Source organism: Aythya fuligula, chromosome 12, assembly GCF_009819795.1.
Source record: "Aythya fuligula isolate bAytFul2 chromosome 12, bAytFul2.pri, whole genome shotgun sequence".
Lineage (NCBI taxonomy): Eukaryota > Metazoa > Chordata > Aves > Anseriformes > Anatidae > Aythya > Aythya fuligula.
The window spans coordinates 8,092,568-8,106,035 of record NC_045570.1 but is presented as its reverse complement, the minus strand read 5'-3'; the positions used below and the strand labels follow the sequence as shown (position 1 = coordinate 8,106,035).

General features: G+C 48.5%; 1 protein-coding gene across 2 annotated transcripts in view; it reads left to right on the top strand.

The window, feature by feature from the left end:
* The first annotated feature begins 3,083 nt into the window (after positions 1-3,083).
* C12H16orf70 (chromosome 12 C16orf70 homolog) overlaps positions 3,084-13,468 on the top strand; it is a 35,083-nt gene continuing 24,698 nt past the window's right edge. Inside the window, exons 1-4 of one of the 2 annotated variants that reach the window (XM_032195477.1) lie at positions 3,084-3,132; positions 3,445-3,552; positions 8,226-8,308; positions 11,913-11,996. In XM_032195477.1, the coding sequence (XP_032051368.1) occupies positions 3,489-3,552; positions 8,226-8,308; positions 11,913-11,996 (231 nt within the window). In that variant the 5' untranslated portion in view covers positions 3,084-3,132; positions 3,445-3,488. Of the gene's footprint in view, positions 3,133-3,405; positions 3,553-8,225; positions 8,309-11,912; positions 11,997-13,468 lie in introns of those variants that run through there. The other variant, XM_032195475.1, reaches the window with a different exon arrangement.

Here is a 13,468-nt window from a genome sequence, read left to right as displayed (position 1 = left end):
GCTGGCTCGTGGCCACCGGGATGCGGTCTCAGCGGGCCCATGGGGCGCGTGACTCCCTCAAACCACCCATCCCCATGAAGGTGCATCCGTCACCCACTTCTTCAGACCTTTGCGGCATTTTGCCGTCTGCGTCTGTCCGGGCAGGGTGAGACTGTGTGGTCCTGTTGTGCTCCTGCCCTGGCTGGGGTGAGCATCCCAGGACTTGGCCTCCAGCACAACTAAGTGCTGAAGAAACCTCCAGTTTTAGGGTTAGCTCAGCAAAGCTGATGATAACAGTGTTGGATGGGCTGAGGTTTTGCAGCACCTTGCTCCGTCCTGGACTGGAAGAAGCTTCTTGTTCTTCTGGGGTGGGCATGGACCTACATTCAAAACCATTACTTTGCCCAAGAAGGGAGAATGAAGCATTGCCTTCCTTGTGCTGGCCATGGCATCATGCCAAATAACCCGGGAAGAACCAAATTATCACCTCAAAATGTTAGAGCCCACAGCAGCATCTCAATGTGCTGCACCATGCGTTGCCCCTGAGGCTGAACCACCTCTGGGATAAAAGAGAAGCAGGACACATCTGGTCCTAATGAAGCTGAAACCAATTTAGATCTCACCCTGCATGAATCATGACTTCAAATACATCTAGAGGGGCCGAGGGCTGTGAAATGCACAGAGTCATGTGGGCAAGGATGGGGAGAACCCAGGTTTGTGGAGTGATGCTGGTGGCCACCGAGGTCCCTGATGCAGCCAAAGTCGTCAGCCCCTGCCCACCTCAGGAGGCTCAGGAGGGTTCCTGGGTGATAGAAAACCTCCTGTGCTCAGTGCCAAGATGGGAAAATCACAGCCAGGGGATCCCAGGGAGGGTCAGCAGATGCTGCTTTGAAATGTTTTGAGCTGTAAAAGCAAATTTTTTCAGCAGGAAATGCACCTTAAAAAATAAAAATAATAAAATAAAAATAAAATATAGAGCTCTATAGCAGAAATCTTTCTGTCAGCCCAAATACCACTGCCACCTTTGGGGACTGGTTTCCAAAGCATTTTGCTGGGCAGCTGCAGAGAAGCTCTCCTTGCAGAAATGATTTGCGTTATCACATCTCATCAGGAGAGGGCAGCTCGCCTTCAAGACCAGCAATCGCTCGCATGAAGCGAATGATCCCTGGTGAGCTTTTGGTCCCTCCTGGTACCCTTGGTGTTGTTTTCCTCTTCTTTGGGGTCACAAACCCAGTGTGGTGATGGGAAAGGTGGTGGTGAGGGTGAAGTGGCCCTGGGTTTTTGGTCTGGCTGTGAGTTCCTGTTGTTGGTGCCTATTTTTATTTTTATTTTTATTTTTATTTTTATTTTTATTTTTATTTTTATTTTTATTTTTATTTTTATTTTTATTATTGGATCTGGCTGTGGCTTGGGGCAGGACCGGTGGAGATGCCCACATCTTCTCACAGCATCACTGCGCTGGTGGCCTCGTTGCTCCTTTCTTCCTGAATGAGTCACGCACGAGCTCGTCTCGCTAACCTGCCTTGTGCTACTTACTAATTTCTACCTAAGCCTTTGTTCCCCACCCTTTTGTGTTTCGACCGGAAAAACGAGATTTGGGGTTGGTGGTTTTTATTTTTTTTTGTTCTTGTTTTTCCCTGGGTTTACCAGCACGGTGTCATTTAGGGCTTGTGTTTTGGGCCTGGTGCTGTCTGGGGAGAGGTCGGCAGTGCCCAGCCCCATCCCCAGCTCTGGGGTCGGAGCATTAATTTGGGAAAAAGTGAGAAATTGGCAAATAACAGCAGTCTCTCATTACAAATTTCTGACATATTTCCCTTGGAGATTATTGCATTGGCTGCGTGTGCAACAAGAAATCAGTGAGGGCTTGTGCTATATGAGAAACAATACATTTTTGGCCATACCAAAATAAATTCTTCAATAAATCCTCACCCCAGTACTGATCAGCACAGTCCCATTTAATTACGTGAGACGTTTTTTTGTTGGATAGAAAACCACTCCTCTGGCCAAAAAGGTGAGCAAGCAGCTCTGCTTACACCTATCTCAAAAAATCTCAGAGAAAACACTTATTCTTTTAATTCCTGCCCATTGTGGACCACGAACGAGGTTTTCCTGCTGGGTGCAGGCCCTGCTGGCACTCGGGTGGATGTTTTTTTTCCTGGGCGGAGGTCTTGCAGCCGCTCACTTCCCCGCTGCATGAAAGCATCTTTTCTTCCCCGGTGGAAAACTCCGGGATTAAGGACTGCCTCAGGCCCTGGCGGTCCCGGCTGGCGGACATATGGGATCACAGGTATGCCTTTCAAGGAAGTTTTATTTTTATTATTTATGTATTTAAAGATGTGCCCTTGCTTTGAGGAGCTCTGTTCGTGGTGTGCCAGCCTCTGAGCAGAAGGGGAAGGTGGATCGGGGCTTGGCCACGCAGCCTGTCCTGCTCCACGGTCCGTGGTCTGCAGTGCCCTCTGGGGCCGCGCTGTCCCCTACCCTCCGTGTTCCCTCCATCCACGTCCCCTCCATGTCCTTTACCCTCAATATCCTCAGCTATCCACATCCCCTACCCTTAATGTCCCCCCTCCTTCAGGTCCCCTGTCCTCCACATCCCATCCTCCACATCCCCCATCCTCCACACCCACCGCCCTGCATCCCCTCCCCTCCATTTCCCTTGCCTTCCACGTTCCCCTACCCCATGTTCCCCACCCTCCACACCCCCTTCTCTTCACATCCTCTCTCCCCAATGTCCTGTGCCCTCCACATCCCCTACCCCGTCCCCTACCCTCCATGTCCCCTGCCCTCCATGTCCTTTGCCCTCAGCATCCCCTACCCTCCATATCCCCTATCCTCCATGTCCCTGGTCCTTCATGTCCCTTGCCCTCCATGTCCCTTACTCTCCATGTCCCCTGCCCTTTCTGTCCCCTGCTCTCTCTGTCTCCTGCTCTCTGTGTCCCCCCCCCCATCCCCTCCCTCCCAGTTCATCCCGAGGCGGGTCTCGAACCCGCGGCCTCCCCCTCCCCACCCCCTCCTCCCTCCCCCCTCCCCTCAGCGAAGGGGCGGGGCTCCCCTCGCCCCTCCCTCCCCTCCCTCCCCTCCCTCCCCTCCCTCCCCCGGCGCGGCCTCGCCTGACGGCCGCCGCCCGGCGCTTTTTCAGCAGCCGCAAGTGAGGTGAGCGGCGGCCCCGCGGCGAGGGGGGGGTTTGAGGGGGGGGGGGGCGGCCTTTTTCCCCCCCTCGCTCCCCCTTTTACCCCTTCGCCCCCCGCCCACCCCCGGTGCTGTGGGACCGGGCGGCTCCCCACAGCCCCGGGGGGGCGGCGAGGAAGGGGGGGAGGGTGGATTTTTGGAGGGGTGGGGGCGGTTGCTATGGTGATAGCGCTGGGGCTGAGGGGGCCCTGAGGGGGTCGGGGGGCCCTGAGGGGGCTCTGAGGGGGTCTCCGCCTTTCTCTCACCCCCCTTTTTCCCTTCCTCGCCTCCCCGCAGGGGTCCGGCGCCGCCGCTGCCCGTGAGCCGGGGCCTCCGCGCCAATGCTGGACCTGGAGGTGGTGCCCGAGCGCTCCCTGGGCAACGAGCAATGGGAGTTCACCCTCGGTAAGTGCCCCCCGGCCGCCTCAGGGGGCTTTACACCCCCCCTCAGTCCGTCCCCGGCTCAGAGCAGCACCTCACGTTTCTCTCTTGGCTGAGCTGACCCCCTGAGCTGCTGTGGGGCGCCTCTCCAGCTCCACACGCCGCCCCCTGCTTTGTTTACCAGCTGCCAGGCTTTCCTCCAGCCTTTCGCCTTCTTTTGTCTTGCTCTGCTAAGACCAGGCTAACCCTGGCCCCAAAAAGAAAGCAGGGATGTGCTGGCTGTGGGCTGGTGTCGCCTGCCAGGTGATAGCAGCACTGTGGGAATGCTCAGCCCGAGTGCTGTGCCTCTCTCCAGACCCTAAACACGAGCCCCGGGTTTCACAGTTCCTTTGTGTCGTTGCTGGGTTGCGACATCGGAGCGGGGAAGGCAAACTTTTGAGAGGCTTTCTCAGGGTTAGATAATAGGTGCTTGCCCTTCCGGCAGCTCTCATTTCTCATCTGGGAGGCTCTTGCCCACCAGCCGATCCTCCCCGTGCTGCAATGAGGAGGGAGAATTTCCCCCAGCCGATACAAATTTGGCTGGTGCTAGCCCGGGGCGCTTAGGCACAGAGCTGGAGCGTCCTCAGGTGACTCGTGCCTTGAGGCGAGCCGTGGCAGTCCCTGAAGTTCTCAGAAAACACCGCAGCTGTTGTGTTTTTCAAGGGCTTGTTGGAGGTGCCAGCGCAGGGCTCTTTTTGTCAGAGCTCTCCGCATTTGTTGCTGGTGTTTGTTAGTGGTAGCTGAAGTTTGGCTGAGGTAAACAGGGCTCTGCGTGTTGGCCAGAACTTGAGTTACAACACTGCTGCTGTTGTCACCTGTGACAGCAGGGGGACAGGCTTAAAAGAGCAGCACGCAGCTTCCATGAACTTCGGTTACACCAAGGGAGCGGTGCTGTGGTGTGTGGAGCTGCTGATGGGGAAGCCGTGGGACACAAAGGGCCGTTTGTGCCTCTGCGGGCTCAGAGCGTGGTGGTTAGGGAGCGTTAGAATGGCTTTGGGGGCTAATTATAGCAGTACCTCGGTCCCACCCTTCTGAAACCTCGTTGATCTCCTCATACCGCTGACGTGTTCCTGTGTTCTCGCTGCTCTGCATGACCTTCTGTGATCCCTTAGTGCCTGTGTTACCTGAAAATAAATGTGATCTCAAATTATATCCCCTGGCAGTGCTCGTAAAGATATGCTGCTGACTCCTCCTCCCCGGTTCTCCTTTTTCTTTTTATAAATAAGATTTGTTTTCATTTTCCCAAGCGCCCCCAAAGAAGCCCGTTAACACAATCCCATGGCTAAAATTACATGCTGTGTCTCCGTCTGTGTGTACACACGCATAGATGTGAGAGGGAGGAAACCCGGCTGTAATTCTTGGAGTAAACATAGCCACCACGTGATGCGTCTCATATATAATTAGCACGACCTGCTGGTGCGGAGCAGGAGGCTGACTAGGCATTGAGACACTTAACTTTGTCCTGCTCGAGCGCTCCTGTCCTAGAGCTGTCTCTGATACCTCTGGCCGGGCTGTGGGAGCGGTACCAGGGCTGGAAGGGTTCGTGTAAAGGGGCTTCTTGCTGCTCCTTCCACTCAGGGCTGGTTCAGAGCCGCTCTTTGCAGCGCTCACAGCAGCCCTCCTGACCTGCCACTGCCTCTGGCTTCCCCTCCTGTACCCACAGTGGAGATGACAGAGGGGAAATGCCAGGAAAATTTTCTACGTGAGTTTTTGGATGCTGTTTCTGGCTCCAGCGTTGACTCACTGTGTGAGCAGAGCGCTAAAAAATCTGAGCGAGGCTGAGTTTTGTGTTCACTTGGGTACCTGGGTCACTGCTCCTCTCGGGCCACATTCCTGCCTTTTTAAGAGAGAACAATTACTGATTTTGCAGTGCCTGTAGCTGTGTTATTACTGTTAGACACTTATAATTTCTCAGGCCCACTTCTATTTCTCTTGCTTTTTAGACTTTCTTTGCCTACAAAGATTCACTTCCCTTTGTTTAGGGATTCTGACTTGCTGACTTGTGCATTTTCTGGTGTCTTTTTACCATTTGTGTTTGCTCCTCCACTCCCTGCCCCTTCAAGCCCCAGCATCGGAGGGCTGCTCACCTTCAAGCCGTGTTGTTGGCCAGCAGCGTACCCGCGAGGAGTATCTGTATCTTGTGTCCCCCCGGCCTTAAGAGAAGGGGAAAGTCTGTGCCAGGAGAGTCCTAATGCTGAGCTTTATGCACTTTATTTGCCAGGGCTCGCTTTGGTCGCCCATCCGATGGGCTGGAAGCCCTGCGAGCTTCCCAGTTCCATGCTGGTGAGCGGGGGGGGGAAAAAGGATTCTTTGTTTTCCTCTCTGACTGCAATGGCTGCAGGCTGGGGAGGAAAAGGGGTGTTTGCGTGTCTGTGTGTGAGAAGGGTGGAGAAAAACAGCCTAGTTTCTTCGCTCCCTCCTTGGCTCTCTGCGAAGGGAGGGTACTGGCTCCTCCGTGTGCAGTTCAGGTTCTGGGACTGCTCCCAGAGAACTTCAATTCCTGTTTGTAGCTTTGCTCGACGGTTGCATGGCAAAACCCGCTCGCTTCCCAGTCAGCGAAAAGTGCCTGAAATCAGCCCTTGTCCGTTTGCTTCCAGCGTGAGAAAGCTGTGAGTAAGAGTCACATGAGCTATCTGTTTGCACACTCACGGCCCCAGGATTGCATCAGTTTACACCGGGCTCCAAACCCCACTCCAGTTTGTGTTTGCTGCTTCTCCCCGCGTGTTTTACTGACACCTTACCAACTGCTGGCACTTGCTGTCAGTGTCCAGGTTCCTTCAGCTCGCTTGCTGGCTTTGCTGAGCCTTGGGCATCTCTTTCAGGAGGTTTAATGGTCATTCCCTGCGTGTCTCCCAGAAACCTGGACTTTTGAAAACAGCCTTTATGCTTTTTGGGGGGATTATAGCTTCTGCTGTTTTAAGAGATGGGTGACTCTCGCAGCAGCGACTTTGATCTTAGCTTCTTGCTGTTCCTTGCATTTCTGTGCCATTTTGAAAATATTATCTACTACATAACTCTCTTCTCCAAACACACTCCAAGGTTCAGCTGCCTAGACTACAAGGCAACTGCTATTTCCTGGATAATAGGAAACAGTGCTGCTTTGTTGTGTCCCTCTGTGCATTTAAATTTTGTTGCCGGTATTAAAATAATCAGTGTTCTTCTTCAATTTGTCATTTTCTGGTGTAAAACTTCCAATCACAAAATTGCTTTTCATGTTAGCCCACACTCTTGCAAAAAACTTGCACCAAAACCATTTCTATGTGGTATTTACAAACCCAACCATGGTAGTTCTCCTCTATAAAGCTGTTTTGCCCAAATTAGATTTTGTAATTGCAGAAAAGCTGCAGTGTACGAGCAACAGGCATGTAACTTAGTGCTACACAGGAAAAAAAAAAATTGTTCTGGTATTATGCTGGTGTTGCATTAAAGCAGTACCTGCGGTGATCTAGGGGTGTGTAATTTATATTTGAAGAGTTTTCATCTTTTGGTAGAAAGTGGCTAGGAAGTACTCTGTAACACCATGCACAGGCTGCTTGAAGGATGTAGCTGGTATCTCTGAATCGAAATTCCCGAGCTGTTACCTAAATAAAAGTGCAGGTCCCATGGTCAATTTTCCTATCTGAGGCAATTTTCTTCAAGCTTAAGAACCAGAAGTAGAGAAGAAAGGGCCAAGTAGTGTGAAGAAAGTGTCAGATAACTAAATCACAATTGACTTGCAGCAATTAGGAAGGAATAAAACCTCAGAATGATGAGCTCATGCTCAAACGTGGCATTTATAACGAGAATCCCGGGACCCGATGGCGTTTCGTTTGGAAGGACAGCCAAGGTTTGAAGCGCGGTGCAGGGGGAGGTGGCACTGTGCAGAGCCGCCATGCCTGCTGCAGGTTCAGCTGTCCTGCTGCACTTCCAAAATTTATTGCTGGAGTGAGGGATGCTGTAAAAATAGCCCTGGAAATGGTGTCGGTGTGAATGGTGACACTGGTTACCGCGGCTGAACCAGGTGTAGTGTGTTTAACTTCCTTTTCTTTGTCAAATCTGCTGCCCGCTTTGTTAGGAAATGGTGCGTGTTGAAGGAACTGCAAACTGAGGAGTTGAAGTTCCTTCCTCAGCACTCCTCTGGCTGTACCACCAGCTACGAATATTCTGGTGTTTTCTTCTTCCGTGGCTCAATTTTCTTTCAGTGTTTTCAGTCCTCCTCATGCAGCTACTCGATAGCTTATCAAGCTGACTGGAGGATGTGCGCTAAAACGAAGCCAAGAGCCTGCAGGCTGCTCCCAAGATGACCTGTCAGCTCTTGTGGAGCTCACTCCAGGCTGCTGTGTCACTCACGGGACTGTCAAAGCTGAGAATTTTGCACATGGCTTGTAGAAAGATAGGTGCTCTCGTCCACCTAACCTTTGCTGTTTAATTTTGTGGGTAGAGGTACTCTTCTTTCTTTTGTGCATGACAAGCTGGTGGGTAAATACTGACTTTTCTGTTCCAGAAAACAGGTTTGTGCCGATACCGTGAGTCAGGTAGGCTTGTTTGTATATTGCATACCTAGGTGTTGTAATGTACTGTTTGCTGACAATGACTTCTTATCTCATCTGCAACCTTTCTGTCCAAAAATGCTGTTACCCCGTGTCTGAGCTGGAGAAATCCTCTGTTTTTACTTACAGGAATGCCCTTGGCTCAGGCTGTAGCAATTCTTCAGAAACACTGTCGCATTATCAAGAATGTCCAGGTTCTCTACAGTGAGCAGGTGAGTAGCGAGCGGGCTGCCCGCATCTCTTACCTCCTTGTGCCCCAGAATTAGGGTGTAATGGGGCAAACTGATACTGTGTCACATCAATGTGCATATTCCATGCATTGCTGAGCTGTTCAATCTTATAACAGCTTCACATCAAGCTCAATCTCAACACACTGCCAAGATTTAACAGATGCCACTCTTGTAGATGTGGTGGTGGAGCAGTATTGGTTTTACTTCATAAAAGGAAATGTTCTGCTGGATAATCCTAGTCTTTTTTTCCATTGTCATCTTGTGTGGCAGCACTTTAAAGTACCCAACCATTCATTACTTTTAACTCTCCTGTTTGGTTTGGGGGTGATGAAGCTGCTGAAAATGCCTCCATGCTTCTCTGGATCTGCAGTTCTGTTTGCAGAAAGGGAATGTGGTCATTTACACCAGCTAGATGTTTTAATTGTTGTACATAATTGAAGAGTCATTAGTTCCTAATATGCTTGACTTCCATCAAAAAGGGGGTTGGAGGTGAAACCGTTCTGCTAGACAAAAAAAAGTTTTTTATGCCCACCTCTGCTTTGAAGAAGATGTGAGGGGAGAGGAGACGGGGGCTGCAGAGGTCTGTGGCTCTCCAGATGTGCGTTGTGTGAAATGTGTGTTAATCAGGAGACTTTATGCATGTGCTGTAGATCTCTGCATCAGAGAAAAGGGAAAGGCTGCCAACAGTTCCTTTTATATCAGGAGTACTGATGGAGGCCTCGTGCATTTGCAGCGAGCACTGAATGACTAAGGAGCAAGCTCAGCTCTGGTGGTTTGCTGCTGGATACATATCTGATGTAATTAGATGAGTTATCCTTTTTTGTTTCATATTATGCAGATTTCTGGCTTTCATGCTGACAGAATATTTACTTTGCACATTGAAAACTTAGCTCGTTGTATATAAGGCATGGGGGCATCCATTTGGCAGCAAATGCATTCCTTTTTTTTTTTTTGTATACTCTGAAGGTTTTTAGCTTCTCTTCCTACAGTGCATTCCACAATTATTTTGAGGTTTATTTAGCTAAATGATGAAATTCCCTTTCCTCTCAGTTCTGCAGAGTCAGATTAGCAGCCCTGTGCTAGAAAGCGTGGTGTGCTTGCATGTCTTGTAGGTCTTTTATGTCCAAAAGCTGTGTTGTGCTTGACCACACATACTGAATTTTCACTGTATCTGCAGGGATTTTTTATAGGTTTTGCTCCCCAAACTGTAATAGTTTTTCAATATCCGTATATTTTTTGGAGTCTGTGCCTGATATTGGTACATTTTTTTTTCCACCTGCCACTCCAGGCGTGCAGCTGAGTGGCCGTCCCCTTGCCCTTGTGCAGGACATCGTGTACTTCTTCTGCAGCTGGGCACTAAGACCTGCTGGGGCAGTGCTTAGGAGGTTCAGAGCTTTAAACAAGCTTCACCTAGCACAGCTTTTATCTGCCTAAGCTATACCTGAGCAGCCTTCATCTCTTTCCTCTCTGAAATAATGTCTTTGAGCGCAGTGATCAAATGTTTCTTCAAGTTGTGGCATCTAGTTTCTGATCCTGGAACTCCAGCAGCAAGTATTTCCTTTCAAAAATTTATTGACAATTAAATGCAATTAGATCTGCCCACAGCTCTCCTTTTAACTTGACACAAATGGGATGCCCAAACGGTGCCAAAAACATCTCGATGAACACTTTCCTGTGACTAAAGGATTTTAACTCCTTTTTGCTCGGGTTAAGTAGGGTGCTTACATGTCTTTTCCTCCATCTCTTCCTCTGGGTTTGTGTCGGAGGGGTTGCGTAGTGACGAGGGTTTTTCCTGCAGCTTTTTGTGCGTTAGGAGTGTGACTGCATGTTTGAACTTCTTCCTCTAGGAAGGTCTTTCCCATTGTTTCCTAACATCTCCCTTTGTACCTGAGGATCTGTTTTGCACATCAAAAGTCACGTGAACTAAATTTGTGCCCTTGAAACTTCTCTCTTGTTAAGAAAGAAGATATGCCAGTGTAGAATAGAAGCTATTGTCTAAAATAATTATCAAGCTCTTCCTCGGATGTATTTTTTTTCTCTCATCCACTCTAAAGTACTTGTAATGCTCTTATTAGTTTTGGAATAACCTTATAAAAAATATGCTTAGGAACCAGTGAGATCCACAGAGCACATCCAATATCAGAAAAGCCATGTTGGTTTATTTTAAGTGTAATCCTGCACTTGTTTTGTTTGTTGTTATAGCTGTAGCCTTTCTAAATTAGTTTTATGAGGGATTTAAAAAAAATAAAAAATGGTCAGGATTGACATTAGACCTTCTTTCTCAGGCTCATGGCTATATGAAGCTGTGCTGCTTCAATTCTAGGCTGTATCATAAACAGGTTTGCCAGCAGTAGTGAAATATCAGTGCTGCTGTGCAAGGAGCTGAAGCTGCATCAGGGAAAGCTGCTGGACTGACCAAGTGGAATGGAAAATCCGCACTGCATGAGATTGGAAGCTCTCTGGCTCCTAGATGTCATGTTCCTAGGTCCAAAGGATCTGGTTACTTAAATAGACAATTTGGGAAGGGATGGGAGAGGCACATGAGAATTCACGAAAAGTATCCAGGTTAGGTGACAGTGCTGACATGAGATCGAAGAGAAAATTTGGGATGAAAATGAGAATTCTGGCAGTCAAAACACAGGCCTCCTCCCAGAAGAGCAAAGGAGGGGAGTAGCAGCTTTAAGATAGCTTATGCTTAATTCATAAAAAGGGCTGTGCCATGTGGCTGCTCACACTAGAACCCCGAAGGTGCCCAGAATGTCCTGTTCTAGTTTGGTTTTCTGCTAAATAATCGCTTGGTGCAGTTCTGGGGCAGGAGTGCTGTCACCTGCCTGTCACTCAGCTTCTTTCCTCCTCCTCAGAGACAGTTGTGGAGGGCAGAGCTTCTTGAAGCAGGTGTTTTAGATGGTAGATGACCAGATAGCTAAACGGGGGCCAACTGACTGTGTGTGCATGGCTTGGACCAGCCCAGGAGCGAGCAGCTTCCAGAGCTTCGCAGCAGACGGAGGTGGCGCGGAGCCTATCCAGACACCGTGAAGCCAGTGGAGTGTCTCCTATTGACTCCAGCAGACTGCAAATTAAGCCTTGAGTTATTATGATTCACAGTAACTAAGGAAACCGAAATTCACAACATCGGAGTCTGAAGCCTTCCTTTTCAGGCCTGAAAAAGACTGTGACACTCCTGGTTTTTGAAGTGGAGAGCCCTCTCACCGTCGTTCTTCGAGTATTTTCATGGTTCTGATGCGAGGCTTTGTGAGATGGGCTGTGATTTTGTGTGCCCGGGCTGCAGCAGCCTGTCCCTGCGTGTTGTCTCTGTGTGATGCTAAACTTGGAATGTTAACTTCCAAGTTTTTATTTTTTCCCCAACTTAAAATAATGGGCAGCTGCCCTTTTGGGAGCTCTTGCAAGGTGCAGATCCTATTTCTTGTTGTAAGACAACTGAAGGGATTAAGAGGTTTGGCCACATGTATTTGTGTTATGCTTATTCATTGAACAGTTGTTTTCAGAGGCAATTAATGCAATGATGTGTATCTCAACAAAGAAGCCTTGAAATGTAAAGCCTAACAACTTTTTTTTTGTTTTACAGTCACCTCTTAGCCATGACCTCATCCTTAACCTGACTCAGGATGGAATCAAACTGCTGTTTGATGCTTTCAATCAGAGACTTAAGGTAATAAAGCATCCTTCCTGTAAAGAAAGCAGTGCAGGACAAAAACCCTAGGATATATTGACACTTAAAATAGTGTAAATAAGTATGTGGGCCTTTTACACTTCTAATGCGCCATATTTAGTGCTGTTGTGTGATAATGAACTGCATTTTTTGGTTTGTGGGTTAAACCTTGGTTTATAGGATTAAGACAACGTTCTATCAGGGAGTGTAAGAAGACAACAGCCCAGCGGGATCTCACTTGTCCATCAGGTCTCAAGTTGCAGCAAAAGCCAGGAAAGGCAAGGGCCATTACTGTAGTTAAGCCTGAGATTTGAAGTCAGATCATTAGTTTATGCAAACCAGATAGTGTGTTTATTTTTTTCCAAGTTGTTCCTTTATTTGTGCTGCCATTTTGTTTTTCAGAGTAAACTTCTTCCTATTCTTAGTTTTCAGTTGTTACATGCACAGAACGATCGTGTGGCTGTGAGTGACTCGCTTCTCTCAGCAGGCCAAATTCTGGCCTGTTGTGAGCAGCCTCCTGTACTGGGTTCACTTTGTTCTGGATTATTTTTTATCTCTGTGATCAGAGTCCTCAGCCCAGCAAATCTACATTGGTGCTTTTAGGTGGCTGGGTGTTGCTGTGCCCCTCTAGGATGTTCTGTGTAGTTAAGGTGCAAAATAAAGGGCAGGCTGGTTGCTAACCTCCCATGGCATTTATGTTCTCCAAAAAATCTGTTTTGAAAATGATGTAAAATGAGTTGCTGTGAGCCTTCAGAGCCGAAATCAGTAGGAAATTTTAAAAAGCTTTCCTAACTGCAGCATTTAAAAAGTGACTTCTTAGCAGGATGGTCAAAAATTCAGATTTTTGGCAAACGACCAGCTGCGTTGAGCAGGGTTCCCAAGTGGTGTGCTTAACCTGCTCCGTGCCCAGGGACAGATGGGGGTAATTGTGTGAGAGTGCAGCGCTCTCACTGCCAAGCTATTTGGCGTTTGAAAGCAGAAATGTGCTGCTAAATGTACAGCTGAAAAAATCAACGCTTACCCTTTAGGAATATGATGCTCACATCCATAGTGCCCGGCTTTGGAACAGCGTTAGGTGGAGCCCTGTTCCCTTTCCACACACCTCCAATAAAACCAGCAGCAGGAAATCACTCTCCAAACTGTCAGTCTGGTGCTTCTCCATCGCAAAAAGCTCTGGTGGGATGCAGCAGTGTGCCAGACTTCAGTTTGTATTTGCCTTACAGAAGTTTGTTTGTAAATTCATTCCTGTAATAGCATGATTTTCATTTTTGTTAGGGTTCGAACTTCCAGTTTGCTTATTTGAATTTGCAGTTTTTAAGATAACTTACAGATTCTTTGTCAGATAGATCTTTGTCAGTGTAAGCTACACATGTAGGAAATATTTCCAAAATAATGAGGAGTCTGAACTCAAAACTGATTGACTTCAAGTGCCTAGCTTGCTCCCTTCTGTTTATTTAAATATCACTATCCTG